Source organism: Penaeus vannamei, chromosome 21 (genome assembly GCF_042767895.1).
Source record: "Penaeus vannamei isolate JL-2024 chromosome 21, ASM4276789v1, whole genome shotgun sequence".
NCBI lineage: Eukaryota > Metazoa > Arthropoda > Malacostraca > Decapoda > Penaeidae > Penaeus > Penaeus vannamei.
The window spans coordinates 14,112,002-14,129,501 of record NC_091569.1 but is presented as its reverse complement, the minus strand read 5'-3'; the positions used below and the strand labels follow the sequence as shown (position 1 = coordinate 14,129,501).

At 34.1% G+C, this 17,500-nt stretch overlaps 1 protein-coding gene across 13 annotated transcripts in view; it reads left to right on the top strand.

Annotated features, from left to right (window-relative positions):
• unc-104 (kinesin family member unc-104) overlaps nucleotides 1-17,500 on the top strand; it is a 179,603-nt gene that overhangs the window by 133,973 nt on the left and 28,130 nt on the right. For 10 of the 13 annotated variants that reach the window (XM_070135928.1, XM_070135930.1, XM_070135939.1 and 7 more), the window contains exons 4-18: nucleotides 2,420-2,498; nucleotides 3,784-3,950; nucleotides 4,356-4,531; nucleotides 5,839-5,959; nucleotides 6,186-6,320; nucleotides 6,699-6,862; nucleotides 7,013-7,152; nucleotides 7,704-7,766; nucleotides 10,787-10,912; nucleotides 12,024-12,157; nucleotides 12,428-12,589; nucleotides 12,772-12,922; nucleotides 13,290-13,492; nucleotides 14,160-14,274; nucleotides 17,151-17,323. In XM_070135928.1, the coding sequence (XP_069992029.1) occupies nucleotides 2,420-2,498; nucleotides 3,784-3,950; nucleotides 4,356-4,531; nucleotides 5,839-5,959; nucleotides 6,186-6,320; nucleotides 6,699-6,862; nucleotides 7,013-7,152; nucleotides 7,704-7,766; nucleotides 10,787-10,912; nucleotides 12,024-12,157; nucleotides 12,428-12,589; nucleotides 12,772-12,922; nucleotides 13,290-13,492; nucleotides 14,160-14,274; nucleotides 17,151-17,323 (2,109 nt within the window). The remainder of the gene's footprint in view (nucleotides 1-2,419; nucleotides 2,499-3,783; nucleotides 3,951-4,355; nucleotides 4,532-5,838; nucleotides 5,960-6,185; nucleotides 6,321-6,698; nucleotides 6,863-7,012; nucleotides 7,153-7,703; nucleotides 7,767-10,786; nucleotides 10,913-12,023; nucleotides 12,158-12,427; nucleotides 12,590-12,771; nucleotides 12,923-13,289; nucleotides 13,493-14,159; nucleotides 14,275-17,150; nucleotides 17,324-17,500) is intronic. The other 3 variants (XM_070135938.1, XM_070135936.1, XM_070135932.1) reach the window with 2 other exon arrangements.

The following is a 17,500-nucleotide window of genomic DNA, read 5'->3' as shown; positions in this document are numbered from 1 at the left end:
GGGGAGGGGATGGGGAAGGGGAGGGGAGAGAGAGAGGGGAAGAGGGGATGGGAAAGGGGAGGGGAGAGAGGGGGGATGGGGAAGGGGAGGGGAGAGAGAGGGGTATGGGGAAGGGAAGGGGGGAGAAAGGCGAAAGGGGAGTGGAGAGGAAGGGAAGAGGAGGGATGGGGGGAAGGGTTGGGGAAAGAGATAGAGGGAAAGGGGAGGGACAGAAAAGAGTGAAGGGGAGAGAGGGGAAGGGGAAAGGAAAGGGTGAGATGGAAAAAGGGAGAGAACGAAAGAAAATGAAAGGGGGAGGAGGATGAGACAGGGAGGAATGAGTAAAAATGGAAGAAGGGAATATAGAAGAAGAAATTGGATAATGGAAAAGATATGTTTAACGGAAGCATATGGAAAGTGAGATAAAGATAGAGAGAGAGTGAGTGGGAGAGACAGGGACAGAGACAGAGACAGAGAAAAGAAAGACTGACAGAACAGAGACAGAAGCAGTGGAATGGAAGATAGCCGAATATCGGAGGAGAGTGGGCTGCCAGGGTAGGAGAGGGGAAGGAGAGGGGAGGGGAGGGGAGGGGGGCATTCACAGTATTGATCGTGCACAGTCCGGTTGTGTGCCGGGCCAGGCGCAGCGGGGGCGGCTGTCTTATCTGCTCCTTCTGCTCCCCTCCTGCGCCATACTGCCTGCCTGCCTGCGCCCTCCTTGCTCCATTCGGTCGCCCTTGCAGACATGCACGCAGGCGCAGTTCCGCGTGCTTGTTCAGTCACTCATTCAGCCTCATGGGCTCGCTCAGTCTTTCTCTCAATCACCCATCGTCGCTCACTCGGTCATTCAATTATTCAATCTTTCAATCACTCTCTTACTCGCTCGCTCACTCACTCACTCACTCACTCACTCACTCACTCACTCACTCACTCACTCACTCACTCACTCACTCACTCACTCACTCACTCACTCACTCACTCACTCACACACACACACACACACACACACACACACACACACACACACACACACACACACACACACACACACACACACACACACACACACACACACACACACACACACACACACACACACACACACACAAACCTGCCCACACTCATATTAGCTGGAAGACAAAGCCATGTGCTGAACTCTAGGGTTGTCGTGCGCCAGATTTCACTTACTGCAGTTTTCATTCTAGCGCAAAAATGTTTATACGTTTCTGTAGTATTATCGGAGTACAACTTAATCGCGAAGAAAAGAAATTCAATATGAAAATATAATGAAAGGAAATTGAGACATCTTGAAATCCATTATGGAAATAGAGTTAAAGGAAAGGAAGATAATTTGAATAATATGTAGGATTTACTAGTGTTAGTTTCCCCCATGTCACTAGGTTTCACCAGATAAGAAGCATTTCTTTTTCTTCCATATGGATACTTACTTTCAGAGAGGAAAGACAGATACATTTAAAATACATAGCAACGAGAAACGTATTGATTCTAATTTTACTTGCATTAAGAACCAAAGTTAACTTGGAAACTTTGGGTCTAAATTGAAATCTGATGAGGATAAGGGACCGAGTCATAATCACTTTGTACTCTTTCCTGTTGTATGATTTTAACTTTGAGTATTTATGCTATGCTGTTAGGATGAAGCAGGAGTCCTACTTGTCACATAATTCTTAATGGCTATCATATTATGCAGATAGCCTTTCAAGATCATTATAGTTACCAACAGTTTGACAGGGAGACAACACACCCAAAGCCAAGACCAGAAGCCTGGCATTAGATTTCAATGTCTTTTACTCTTTTTTTTTTTGTCATTATACTTTAGCAATGACAGCAATATCAATATTTGGTTTTTGACAATATTTATAATCTTTTGCTTATAGATGTATGTTATTGGATACATACTAAATCTTTGGCAAATTAGTTGCAGAGATGATGGAATAGCTATTTGGTTATGGTAGGTTTCTTTGAAGATATATATACATATATAGTCATACACTTACTTTTGGATGATGATATGAAAAAACATCAGAATATAAAGTATCAAACTCCTCCTATATGTGTGTGTGTGTGTGTGTGTGTGTGTGTGTGTGTGTGTGTGTGTGTGTGTGTGTGTGTGTGTGTGTGTGTGTGTGTGTGTGTGTGTGCTTTTGTGTATCTGCATAAAACTGTAGTGTTTCATTTCCTGATGTGTAATTTGTTTTGTATACTAAAGTATGAAATTATTTATTTCATGATTTATTCTTTTGTATGTAATGCTAGAACATTTACATTAAATTATTCAAACTGAGAAATTATAAACATGTAGAGTGAGACTGGTAATAAATATTCTGTATTCTCCGCACTAATATATCCACTAAATGTGTCTATTATCATTCCAAAAATATATGAATATTACACTAAACTGACATCTTTTCCATTGCAGCCTGCAGATCCCAACTTTGCCACACAGTCTGATGTTATGCGGGACATAGGCATAGAAATGTTAGACCATGCATTTGCAGGTATGTTTCCTTCATTGTTTTCCTTTTTGTTTTTGTTTTTTGACAAAGAAAATAGATTAATGATAAAGTATTCAGACATATCCAGGTGAAGTCTTTAGGTTCAGCAATATTCAGATTTTCTTTGATGCTTATATTTAGCATAACAGGAATAGATGACCCTTTAAAGTTCTCTAACTCTGCTGTTCTGCAGTACTGTAAATTGCTTGGCATGAAATATTTTTATGATTACAGAAATGTCTTTATGAAGGATGCTGTTCATTTTGTTTCAACCTTTCCTCTTATTAGAATTCATCATATGAATTTCAGTCATGATTATTTTGAATATTTGTTTACACTTTCCTAGTTCATTAGTGAGTTTGAAAAATATAAGTGAGTATTCTCCAAGTCTTTTGTAAATATTTTAATTCAAGTTGATTTTTTATGCAATGTACACATTTCCTATTAATACATCTTGCTCTGCAGGTCAAGGTTTGTTTTCTGAAATACATTACCACTTTGCATTCAGTCAACAGAGTGTGTGTGTGTGTGTGTGTGTGTGTGTGTGTGTGTGTGTGTGTGTGTGTGTGTGTGTGTGTGTGTGTGTGTGTGTGTGTGTGTGTGTGTATCTATATATATGTATATATGTATATATATGTATATATATGTATATATATATATATATATATGTATATATACATATATATACATATATATACTTATATACATATATATACATATATATACTTATATATATATATATATACACATATATATACATATATATACTTATATATACATATATATACATATATGTACATATGTATACATATATATATATATACATATATATACATATATATACATATGTATATATATATATATATATATATATATATATATATATATGCATATAGATATACATATACATAAACATACATATACATATACACATACACACACATATATATACATATTTGTGTACCTGGTAGATAGATTTTTAGATTAATATTCCATTAATGCATGACAAAGAACAAAAGTGTCAGTATAATAGAGTTATATATTACTTCAGAGGTAACCTAGGTTATTGCAAATACAATTCTGTATACTATACCTCTGTCCCATATCTCATTATCAGCAGCCTGCAATTTACTGATAGGCATTGCTTAAAAAAACAAAAAACAAAAACATATATAATTCATTGCTAACCTAGTACAAGAACAGTGCCTCATGAAGAATCTTAGATTATTTTTCCTTATATTCATCATACATTTCAGCAGCATATGTAAACCAAATATTCTCTCCACAGGTTACAATGTGTGTATCTTCGCCTACGGCCAGACTGGGGCTGGCAAGTCCTACACGATGATGGGCAAGCAAGAGGAAGGACATGAGGGCATTATTCCTCTCATTTGTAAAGACATGTTTAAGAAGATTGCAAATTGTACAGATGATGAACTCCAGTACTCAGTTGAGGTGGGTGAATTATTATGAATTATAAGTCTTTATATAGATACTAACATGTTTGATTTTTTTTTTCTGATTTTTTTTCTTGTTGTGGAGTGCCATGAGTACTTTTTTTTATTTTGTTCTTTTATTGTTGTTTTGTTTATTTGTTTATCAACTTGGGGAAGAGAGATATAAGGATGATCATTTGTGGAAAGGAGAAGAGCTATTTTTATCAATACCAGATTTATGTGATAGATAAATGGTATGAATAAGCAGCATAAGAAGTCTTATTTAAGTTACCAGTGTTTCATGATTTATGATATACTTTGGGAGGAAATGGCATAGATATAAACCTTATTAGATATGACTTATTTGGCTAATATATGCTCAGGATATTATGATGAAAAAATTGAGATATGGATGATGATGCAGGTGAGCTACATGGAAATCTACTGTGAACGTGTACGAGATTTACTCAACCCAAAGACCCAGAACCTCCGAGTCCGTGAGCACCCCCTTCTCGGACCCTATGTTGAAGACTTAGCCAAGCTTGCTGTCACAACTTTCGATGACATCAACAATCTTATTGATGAAGGCAACAAAGCAAGGTAGGTTCCTCTGATTTGTAAGTGTGCAACACATGTAAAGTAATGGGGAGAATATTTGTAAAATGTGAGAAAGTAATGAGGGAGACAGTATGTTGACTAGGTAAAATATGAGGGAGGAAGTAAATTTGTTTGGGTTGATGGAGTGATATCTAAGGGAGAATTAATTTAGAAAGTATTTTGCTTGAGCAGAATATTAGGGAGATCGTACTTGGCCTGAGTAAGGGAGGTAGTGCAAATTTTGGTACATTCTCCTACGAAAGTAGTTGCTGTTAGGTCTGTTGCTCAATATAATATTCCCTACCTGAATGAATACCTTTTGTTAGGAGTCTTTATTTCCACTGAATTAATAAACAGGGTGACATTTGTAGGCAGTAAACTTCTTTGGCCCAGTAACATGTTTCTACTGGAGAGTTTATTTTTGTTTTGCTCACTCCAAAGTTCTACACCAATATATTTGCAGCTTTAGAATGAAGAGCTTGAATTGTCCTCCACCACACAAGTCTTTGTGTTCCATTGTGGTGGCCTACTTAATCCTGTGATATATAATATATATTCATTCATTCATTCATTTATTTAAATATGTCTTGATCCATTGCTTTTGAAACCGTACATGTTACTGGTTATTTTGATTCTGTAGCCTAATTAAACCACATAGAATTTATGCCAAGAGAAGGAGAGACTACCAAATCTTAAGGTTTTATTGATCTCTTTTCTCTGTCAGGTCATTGACTCAACAATATTGTTTTATGCTATTGAATGTTCTACGTATAGTAGAGCTCCATTTGTAGATTTCAAGGTATCATTTGTTGTATCTTTTTGGAATATATAATCCAACTTTCTTACAAGCATTTGTAAACCCTTGATATATGGAGTAAATATGATGGTCCAAGTGTTTGTTAAAGTGTAATGTGTCTGCTTTGGATTTCAGATAATTGCATGGACACAGATTTCATTTTTACAATTTAGTGTAAAATGTGTTATGATCACCATGTGTTGATTTTGTTAATTCAAAATTTTTAACAAAGCGTGCAAAGTACAGGTCAAGGTTACTTAATTTGGTATATGGTTGATAAGTGATTTTAGATGAACATTTTCATTGAAATATGGACTTATCATGATATCTTTAACATCCAATAAACCAATTAAAGCAAAATTTTCTTGTGTTGATTACCTAATTGTTGGATATTAAAGTATTTTTTGTTAGGAAAGAGAATTTCCTTATTTATGCAAATAACAATAAAAACGTATTTAGAAGATTTTGAAATGAAACTTGTATCTGTGAACTGAACTTCACCACACTCTTTCAGGACTGTTGCTGCCACAAACATGAATGAGACATCTTCTCGCTCCCATGCTGTATTCACCATGGTCTTAACACAGCGACGCAATGACAGCACAACCAAACTCACAACTGAACGTGTTTCTAAGGTATGGTATAAAAACTCCATCTTGCTTTCATGATGGACTGCTCATTACTGCTAAGTGTTTGCCAACATGAAGGTGTAGTATGCAGGTAAAAATGTAAGTCGAGGGCTTGTCTTGATTTTCAAGTTTGCTGTGCATAATCTTAAGGTATACCACTTTACTTCTGGTGTGACATGTATATCCTCAACCTTAATCATCAGAAAGCTCATACTATACAATGCACTTTCAGATATCCCTAGTAGATCTGGCTGGTTCCGAGCGTGCAGATTCCACAGGAGCCAAGGGGACACGCCTCAAAGAGGGTGCCAATATCAACAAATCCCTAACAACACTTGGAAAAGTTATCTCAGCTCTTGCAGAAGTCGTAAGTATCACTCTGGTGTGGGCTGTGGTGTGGACCAGCTCAAACAAGTGAATATAATGATACAATAAGTAGTTTTCCAATTATTGTTTTTTTTTCTGTTTGTTTTCGGAGAGCTCCAATTATGGATTTCTGATTTTGATTTTTCTTTCATAACTGTTTGACATGAAAAGGTCGGTAAGGTACGTGTCCTAAGTAGGAGGATTTAAGAAACCTTTTCTGAACTTATATGTTAACATATTTCTCATGATTTCTTTTATTTTGATTGTAGCAAAGCCCTGTGGCTCATAGTGTGAGTGAATAAAGTGTGCTGCTACTTTTCATTGTTCTTGAAAATGACTGGGTATTGTTTTAGGGGCTAAAAGGAGCCTTTTTCCACAGACTTCAAAACCTAACAAGAAGAGGAAAGCAGAATTTATTCCTTACCGTGACTCTGTGCTGACATGGCTGCTGCGTGAGAACCTGGGAGGCAACAGCAAAACAGCTATGGTGGCAGCAATATCCCCAGCTGACATCAATTATGACGAAACCCTTTCAACTCTAAGGTATGTAATTCACTGAATGTCTGGATCTCATTGGATTCTTATGGCAGTCTACTATTTTTGTATTTACTTTATTGCATTTTCTTTTTTCTTTTTTTCTTTTTTTTTTTTGTGAGTATGTAGTTTATTGCAGTATTGAATATATCCTTTCAGGTATGCAGATCGTGCAAAGGCCATCCGTTGCAATGCTGTTGTCAATGAAGATGCCAATGCCAAGCTAATTAGGGAGCTGAAGGAGGAGATTCAGCGTCTCCGTGAGCTGCTGAAACAAGAAGGCATCGAGGTGCAGGAAGGTGAGCCTTTTCTTCTCTCTAGTCCCCGTATCATTATTTTTGTCCATGTCTTCTTCAACAACCAAAATTTGTTCCTATTACAATTGTAAGGGTTATCAAGTGTATCATAACAGGCCACTTGTGTGGTTGAGTCCCTAGACCAAGCATTATAGTTGCCATAATTTGCCGCTGGTTAAAGAGTTCCCTCCCCCTATCCCTAATGAGCTTGTAGCATAAAGTGAATGTAGGTTAATCAACCCTCCCTGTACAATGGCAATGGCTCTCAGTGCATTATGTTAAGAAATGTTACCATGTTATATTTCATTTATTTTATCCCCTCCGCTCGGCTGTTTATAACAATTCCTGCTATAGTGAAAAGAAAAATGTATCAGACCAGATAGTGACAGTGCACAGATCAGCTGTTGAAGTATTTTATGGGCACCATTGTTGCTACCATATATACCTACCACCACTTGCGGGTCAATTAGATAAGCACCAGAGGGTACTTTCGACATTGCTGCTAGAGGGGCTGGGCTAATGAGGGTGCCATTCTCTCCCTAATGCCACAACAGCGGGCACGGAGGGTGAAAAGGTCATCTACAACAATGAAAACCGCCCCGCTGACTTGGGGCCATGTAAGTAACCTGCCCACCCACCACACACCCGAGTCATGCCCACGCCTCTCAGGTCTCCCCTTGCTCAAGCCAGTTTGCTGTTTTCCTTTCATTTTCTTTTCTTTTGGTTCGTATCTTTCTTTTGTTCTTAAGTTCCCTCCTGGTTTATTTTCCTTTCTTTTCTTTGATATATATATATATATGTATATATATATACCCCTTCCTCTCTGGGGTGTCCTTGCATTTGCTCGTGACTGTTTTGCCCAAGGTGCACTATAATTCAGATGACATGCGATCCTCTACCTTGGACTTGTAATGGAAATATTTGATTCATTTTGAGAGAGGAAAAAACTAAACTGTGCTGACAAAAATTGTTGCTCCAATGATCTATCATGGTATATAAATATATATCCTTTAAAAAAGTGACATTGACCTAATTTTAATATGAGATATCAGACCCAAAAGATCAAAAATTGAGAAATGATTTAGAAAGAGAATTGACTGGGTGGTGCACTTTGTGGTCTTTGCCAGCTTTTATGTAGATTTGTACTCTTGTCACAGGAATCTGATATTGTGGCTTAAGGTGCACCAGTGAGCATTTTTCTGCTGGCAGTTTACAGTATGATACCCTGATTCATATACGATTGTGAAGATAGAAATCAGGTGCTCAGCAGAGAGTAAATCGGCACAGTGCACGGCTTGGTTGCCTCTGTTCTGTCTGCTAACAAGTGGCAGATGACTGTTTAATGCTACACAATTACACATGCATCATGCAGTAACATTATGATAATCATCATTATTGTTATTATTATTATTGACTCTTTGTATTATTTCAGGATATTACAAAAACAAAAAATCTTTTGTTATGCTGAGGAACTTTGTGAATGTGATGCTGAGCCAAATTTTTTGAGTGGTGTGCTTTTGTAATTGGTGCCGTAGCCATGCCATGTCCCTTTTGCACGCATCATGGTTGCTGTAGCCAAGTTGAAGTTTTGAAATTTTCTCAGATTTCAGCAGTGATAACTAACTAGTCCTTAAAGAATTAAAATTCTTTTGTGCTTCCTGGAACTTTCATATAACCTGTCTTAATATGCATATCTTAGATTTGATTTAATCAGTTAATGAGTTTCCAGTCTTTTTGTCTTAATAGTTTATGAATCCTGGTCTTTGTTATCCATAGCAACTTGGCTGCTTCATCCAGAGTGCTTACACTAAAGGGTTCCTGGTACATGTTTATAAAGAAATATGCTCACATCATGATGCATTGCTGCGTTCTTTAAGGTAATACTTTCATATGTGTTCTGATATGCAATACAAGTGTTGCTCTCTTAGACCTGATGCAAAGAAGTTGCTATAATGGATTATTTGCCAGGACTGCAATAAAAATATTACCCTAATCTTGATCATTAACCCTCCCCCCATTCAAAAGTTATGATACTGAATTGTTATAATATCAGTGATAGTAATGAAAGGCTTCCATTTGGTGAAGCAAACTCAGGGTCAGTAATGAATGGATTATGGTTGCTTGTAAACTTGTTGTCAGAAGCATCTGACACTGCTGTTTTCTTTATTGCCGTAATTTCTTTTTTAAGGAACAACAGTACCATGGATGTCGTTGGTCCCAAATAACTAAATTCTCAGATTTGCTCTTGTGATCTAAAATTGCATTGTGAATTGTGGCTATCATTTTTGTATGTGTTCAGGTACTTATGGTTTTTAGTCTTTGAGTTCATTAATTATGCTAGATTCTCAGGCTTGTCATTCTTATCAGTATGTGAAGTTATTAAATATTTCCTTGAATTTGGTGTTTATTTACTTGTTTGCAGTCTTGTCTTCTGCTTTTAAGGTGCTTTTGCTTAATTATTCAGTGGGAGAAAGTATGAATAAGTAATTTTGTATGCATAAATAATAGTAACGAATGCAATAGGATTAGGATACAGAATGTGCTTATGTTTTTATTGTTTTTATCCTCCAAAGTCTGGTGTCATTTGCTAAAGTTCTCATAAAGAAATTCTTTTTGGTGTAATTTGCTAAAGTTCTCATAAAGATTTATCAAATTTTATATTTGATATATTGATCATGTATAGGACATATATTTTTATGTAGCCTGGCATTAGGTCTTATAATTATAGAATGAAAAACTTCATTGGTGTTCAGCGTAAAAGTATTGTAAAATTCTTTGACTAAAAAATGAAGTCAGGCCAATGAATTTCATATGTAACTAATTGTACAAAATCTGCTAGTGATTTTTACTTAGTGTTTTTCACAATAATTATTAGGTATCAGAAGATAGGGGCAAATATTCAGCAATACATTATGAGTGCTCTTTTCTGTATAGTCGAGTAGTCTGAGATGTGTCTAACATTCACCTTTTTATGTTTGTGTGATAGAGGCAAGATTTGCCTATCATGTAGTTACTTCTAGCTCCAGAGGCATTTTGCAGTAAGTTCTTATATTAAATCAAACACTTTGTTTTAGAAGAGGTGAAGACAACAGAATTTTTAACAAGAAGACATACACTGTATACTTTTTTCTTAGCTTGAAGTCTTTCAAAGTTTTGATGTTGCATTTGTTTAGAATCTGCAATAGGTTGTGTATATATAGAACATGCAAATTTAGATGTCTAGAGAATAACAAACTCTTAGAATTTCATGAGATGTTTATTGTAAGCAGTGATAGGATTTCTTATGTCATATTAGATACTCTGTACTAGTGTAGATAGAATTCAGTATGAATACCTGAAGATAGACTTCAGGGAGAATATGTGATATGTGTGAGGGTCAAAAAAAAAGGACAGCTGTTGAAATATATTATAGATCTCAAGACCAAGAAGCTGAGAGAAATGACTGCTCTTCATAATCTGAAGGTGGCATAGGGAATTTGTTATTATATAGGTTTGCTGAGAGTTCAATAGGTCATGGACATTTTTCTTCCACATTTTTTTTTATTTTTTATGAGGCTGTATTGGTATTCCCAAGATGTACTTTGCCATGTGGCTGTATTAGGATAAAGATCTGCACTAACCTTCATCTTATTTTCAGGCCAAGAGATTACCAAGGTCATGAATAGCAACAATGGGAAGGAAACCCCCCAGATCACGTCACCTGTGTCCACTGTTGCTGACATGGCTGTGGACCAGTTGCAGGCCAATGAGAAGCTTATTGCAGGTTGGCATTGCATTCTCATTCTCAACAACTTTTTATATTATTTCTTGTTATAGTGTTTGACCTCTTTTATTGATATTTGGTAAGAGGATTGCTTTGTCTTCTCTGTAGCCTTGTAGTTTTTTTAGTACAGTTCCTATATGGAGAAAAAATTATATGAAAGAAGAAAAATAAGTTTTAAAAAATGTCTATACTTTTTTTTTAGCATTTAAGTTGCTCATTAAATGGTAAGCTCACAGTTAGTATATTTAAATATTTCATTTATTTTTGATACTGCCAAGATAACAAATGAATATTTTATAGTATCCTTGATAATCATCTTTATGGTGTAAAATTTATTAGAATATTACTTATACAAAGTTTCATTTCATGAATATGATATGTAAAATGTATTGCTATTACTTGGTTATCTAATAAATTCAACATTTATATGAAACATTTGATACCTATGTCATCATATATATGTATATATATATATATATATATATATATATATATATATATATATATATATATATATATATATATATATATATATATATATATAATGTATATATATAATGTATATATATATATATAATGTATATATATATATATATATATATATATATATATACATATATATATATAAATATCTATATCTTTATGTATATTCATATATATATATACATATATATATACCTATATATCTACATATATTTATATATATATATATATATATATATATATATATATATATATATATATATATATATATATATATATATATATATATATATATATATATATATATATATGTATATATAAATATATACATATATATATATATATATATATATATATATATATATATATATGTATATAAATATATATATATATATAAATATATATATATATATATGTATATAAATATATATATATATATATATATGTATATAAATATATATATATATGTATATAAATATATATATATATATATATATATATATATATATATATATGTATATATATATATATATATATATATATATATATATATATATATATATATATATATATATATATATATATATATATATATATGTTGCATACTTGTATGACATCATTTTTTCAGAACTGAATGAGACATGGGAAGAGAAATTGAAACGTACAGAAAGCATACGTCTTCAAAGAGAGGCTGTATTTGCTGAAATGGGTGTAGCACTGAAGGAAGATGGAAACACTGTCGGCATCTTCTCTCCAAAGAAGGCAAGTCAAGTTCTAGTTTATGAATTATTTTGAAGAGTGTGGATAAGGGAGTAATTTTTTTTCTGTCTCATTTATTTCCTTATTTATGTTTAAGATTATGATTACACATTTAGATTAATGCTTATTTAGGTAAATACATATAATGATTGCATATTTATATTAATTGTGATAACAAGTATTGGTGAATAAAATTTGTATGTTTATTCAGATGGCAATCTAATTACAATAGTATTTGATGTCATCACTTTTCACTCTCCATTGTCTCCCCAGACTCCTCACTTGGTGAATCTCAATGAAGATCCGTCAATGTCAGAGTGTTTACTCTACTACATTAAAGACGGCTTTACCAAAGTTGGTTCTGCTGAGTCAAACATTCCGCAGGATATACAGCTCTATGGTGCTCACATAATGCCAGAACATTGTCAGTTTGAGGTAAATCATATTTTATTGTTAATGCATGTTGAATTTTTAGTATTATTTCATGGTGATTTTGAAAGCTCTTATAATGAACATTATTACTTGACCTGTATTATCTTTTATCCTTGACATTTATTTATTCTCTTTCAAGGGGATTAACAATTATCAGTTACAGACTTTATTTTACTTTATAACAGAACAATGAAGGTGTTGTGTTGATACACCCTTGCCCTAAGGCAATGTCATATGTCAACGGTCGTGAGGTGGTGGAGCCCACTGTTTTGAAAACAGGCTCTCGTGTCATTCTTGGCAAAAACCATGTGTTTAGGTTCAATCACCCAGAGCAAGGTAAGCAATAAGGATGTAGTGATTTTTGAGGATTCTAAGGATGATCAGTTTAGAATGTTATATATGATAAGTGGCATGTTGACTGTAGTTTATTGACAAATTAAAAAAAAAAAAAAATCATAATTTACTTTTGTATTTTTTTGTAATTAGGAGGCTTAACAGCTACAAAAAGGAATTGTCAATGATTTTGTCATAAAGTTGGGGCATTAATAATTAGAAAATATCTTGAACTAACAAGAATTGGGGAAAACAAATTTTCCTCCAAAACATCTCACAGCATTTACTGAATCTCCCATTCATATTAGGAAAAGGCTTGCTCTTTATGTATAATGCACGCAAGATGCTTAACCATCTTTTAACTCCTCAGCTCGTGAGCGCCGAGAAACAAAATCCCCAGCAGAGACACCAGGTTCGGGTGAGCCTGCAGACTGGCAGTTTGCCCAGATTGAGCTCTTGGAAAAACAAGGCATTGATCTGAAGGAGGAGATGCAGAAGCGACTGGTGGCTCTCGAAGAACAGTTCCAGCGTGAGAAGGAAGAGGCACAAAAAGAATTTGACAAGGAGAGAAAGGTATGAAATAAAGAGGGTTGTTGAAGAGTGTATTTTGGCATTATGTACTATGTTCTGAGTGTCTGTTAAATTGCAAGAGGCTGTGTCTGATAATTTTTATATATGTCTGTTCATTTTCATCTAACAGTCGTATTTATGAGTGTGCCTATTTCATTCAATACTTCTTTCACTTTTTTTCATCTGTAAAGGAATGTATTCATATAAGCTTATGTTTTGGAAAAGTTTCTAGATACTTCTGGTAAGTCACATGAGAGATGCAGCCAAAATTCTTTTTGAAGTGAAATGTTGTTCACAAGACAGTGCTGTTAAGAGTTTAGAGAAAGTGCTCATACTCTAGTTTAATTCCACTGTTTACATGGAGAAGAATTATAAACTAATCCTGTGTGTTTTAAGCTACTGGCTATGTTATATAAAGATTTTTCGTCAAAGATGTGATATATATTATATGAATTGTAGAGTTAGAAATGAGTGGATATTTACTTATTAGTATAATTCTATCAGTGATAGATTAGGGAAATACTGATATTTATTTTTATTCATGTTTTGATACTATATAGATAACTAGTTATGTTAAGAGATATGAATATGAATTATGATATATGCCTAGACTCTAGGTAAGGAAGATATGTCAGTTTAAGCTGAAATGCCATTCCCTGTACTCTAACAGAACTACGAGGCCCGGATTGATGCCCTCCAGAAGCAAGTGGAGGAGCAGAGCATGACCATGTCCATGTACTCATCTTACACACCAGATGACTTCACCCACGAAGACGACATCTTTGGTGGGTTCCTCCATGTTCATTTCAAGAGCCCTTCTTTCTTTCCAACTGTGCTGAGGAACATGTCTGTTTAGCCATGAAGCTCCCCATAACAGTTGTATAGGCCTAGGGGTTGGAGTGTAGAAATGCTTTTGAAAAGAGAGCAACTCGTCCCATTTGAGCTCATTTGCTCTTCGTACTGGCTGATATGCAATGAACAGATGTTTTTTTAACTCCTGAGTTTGTCTTTATAATTTTCTGGTAGAGCTGGCACTATAGTCACATATTTGTCCGGTACTGCGTACAGAGACCTAAAAAAGCAATAACCCTTTTGTCCTTTTGTCTTACTAAGGAGTCAGATTTTTTTTCTCTTTTTTTTTTTTTTTTTTTTTTTTTTTTTTTCTTTTTTTTTTCTTTCTTTTTTTTTGTAGATTTTGCAGTGCATGGAGAAATGATTTGCTTGTGTCTGGAAGTAGTGCTGTGATCTAGTTTTCTTTTTTATGGGCTCGTTAACTTTGGTTGAGGTACGAGTGTCAGTATAGTTATATCACACTCATACATAGTTGCTAATTAACTTGTGCTTTATTCCTTGGACACAAACAGATGTACAGCTGATGTTTAAACCCTTTTCTGATTAATCTGTATATATTGCCTCATATGCTGTATTTATGTATATATATTTTTATTTATTTATTTATTTTATTTTTTACTGCTCAAGGACATTGTTATATTTTGAGTACTTTTAGAGGTTAATTTTTTAGGTTTGTGAGTATAAAATTTATTTTATTTCATTGCTATCTTTTGTATATACTCACAGCTTATCATAGACATGGAAGTTTAAGCATTCATTTGTATATTATTTTGCAATTTCTCAAGCTTTAGATACATTATCTTTACAAATATTTTATTTAGTTTCAATAGTTTGTTGGCTTTTAGAGAATAACCAAAATATATTTAAAGAATAAAAGTAATAACTTTTCAGTATGTCTCTATTTTAGAGAGAAAGAAAGAAAATATTTTGTAAAGAAAAAAGGAAAAAAAAGACAAAAAAATCATGAACTGGTTTCATATTTCATGGCTCTACCTTTGCCCTTTTTTATCTGTACCAGGCTTGCATAAGGAGGTTAGAGCAATATGATAGCAAAACAGCTGTAAATTACTGTAATGTAACTAAGCATCTGTGACCTCAGTGTATCTTCATATCTTTGGAGTTACTCTGATGTCCATTATTATTTGCGTGCAAGTGCTGATATAGCTAAAAGAGGCAGTTCATGGAGCCTGTTTCAAGATAAGTGATAAGAAATCTGTTGATTTAAGATCCATATATATATAGTAGAGTTGAATAGAGTACATGATATATGATGTAGAAGAATTTCCTAGATGTTAAGGGATAATAGTAGCAATGTTTGTACTCTACACCTTTGCTTAGCAAATTCACTAGCATTGTTTTTTTCTTCTTCTCATTTTTTTCAGTATAAAAGATATAGATTATTATTGATTGATGATTTAGAATATGATAAAGACTATCAAATGGGTAGCAGAATTAGGACCTTTATAGCAACCTAATCAAGAGCAAGCGGAAATCTTGTATATTTTTCGTTTGTTCTTCTAATTTCAGTGTTTGATTTTTTTCTTCTTCTATTTTCTGTATTTCTTATGTTCACTTTAACTAGTTTCTTCCTTTTTTCTCTTTTTTCCAGTTCTTTAATTGTTAATTTTTTATTACAGAGCAAGCACTTTATTCAAGGTCTGTTCTGTTTGGCATCTAGCCTTATATGATTACAATAAGCAGTGTTAGCTTGCTTTAAGATGTTCCCTTTTATTTCAAGTTTGACATTTTCTTTTTTCATATTTTCTTTTTTTTCTTTCTTTTTTTTTTTTTAAGTAAATCATATCGAATGAATCCTGCATGAGTCCTACATGCTTTGAAAACTTATGGCCGTGTTTAAAATAGAAAGCAGACAAACTTGTGGCTTACCATAGTGTTATGACCAATGTTGTATCCCCCTTAAAAGATGATGCTATGGCAAAGTGCCGCCGCCACTTCCCCCCGCCCCACAGACCCCAGACCACCCCCACATATTAGCGTCTTGGCTGATGACTCCCACTTCCCATTATTTGCATCCGGATGTTCATGTAAAAAAATCAAGTATTCTCTTAGCCTGTTGTTCTTTTCCTCTTCTGCTACTACTACTACAACTATTACTACTACTACTAATCTCCTATTACTTATACTACTTGTACTATTTCTCCTTGTAATCTCTCTTTCTTTCTTCCCTTTTTGTTGATATACAATGATGTCTTTATGAGCGATGATAAAGATTTATGTTTAGCTCAACTTGGTTTTAAGAGTTCCTTGGTTTACTATTATCATTATTAATATTATTATTATTATTATTATGTTTTATTATTATTATTATTATTATTGTTATTATTTGTTAAAAGCTCACAATTCACATTCTCTAGCATGTTGTTAAGTTCTAGTTACCAGAGATCGACCAAGTAGTGTCTTTGCAGTTTTCACAACACAAAGGTTACCTTAGGATGCAGGAGTTGCTTTTGATCTCACTAACCATTAGCTTGTGTTCATGGTGAGCAAGAATTAGTAATGTGAAATAATCAAATGCAGATTGAATTATTTTGAGCCATTTATTTTTAAGTTATTTTTATTTCATTTTTATGTATAACCTAATAAGGTCATGGGATAAAGACAAAAACCTAAATTCAACCGTTGGCTCTAGCAAAAACAAAACTTAAAAGTTCCATCTTTCCTTTTGTTGTTATTTAATTTTTTGCCTCAAAATTACTTCTTGGTTGAGAACAGCTCTTGATGGTTGCTCGGTGGTCCCAGCATTGAGATGGCTGGCAAGCATAGCTAATGCTTTCTGTTGATGTTTCAGTAAACCCCTTGTTTGACGCAGAGTGCAACTGGACGGAACGGGAGTATGCCTTGGCCTCCTGGGCCTTCCGCAAGTGGAAGTACCACCAGTTCACCTCCCTCCGAGACGATCTTTGGGGCAACGCTATCTTCCTCAAGGAAGCCAATGCCATCTCGGTTGAGCTCAAGAAGAAGGTAAACTTTTTACCCTTCTAAACTTTCATATACATTGTTTTGGGCAATTTTGAGATGATGTATTTATTATTGTTTCAAGGCATTTGATACTGATATTGAGTGATGCAATGTGATTTTGTGAGTAAATGTAAAATCAAAACAAGTTTACCATTTTATACAAGTGCCAGAGTTGGATTT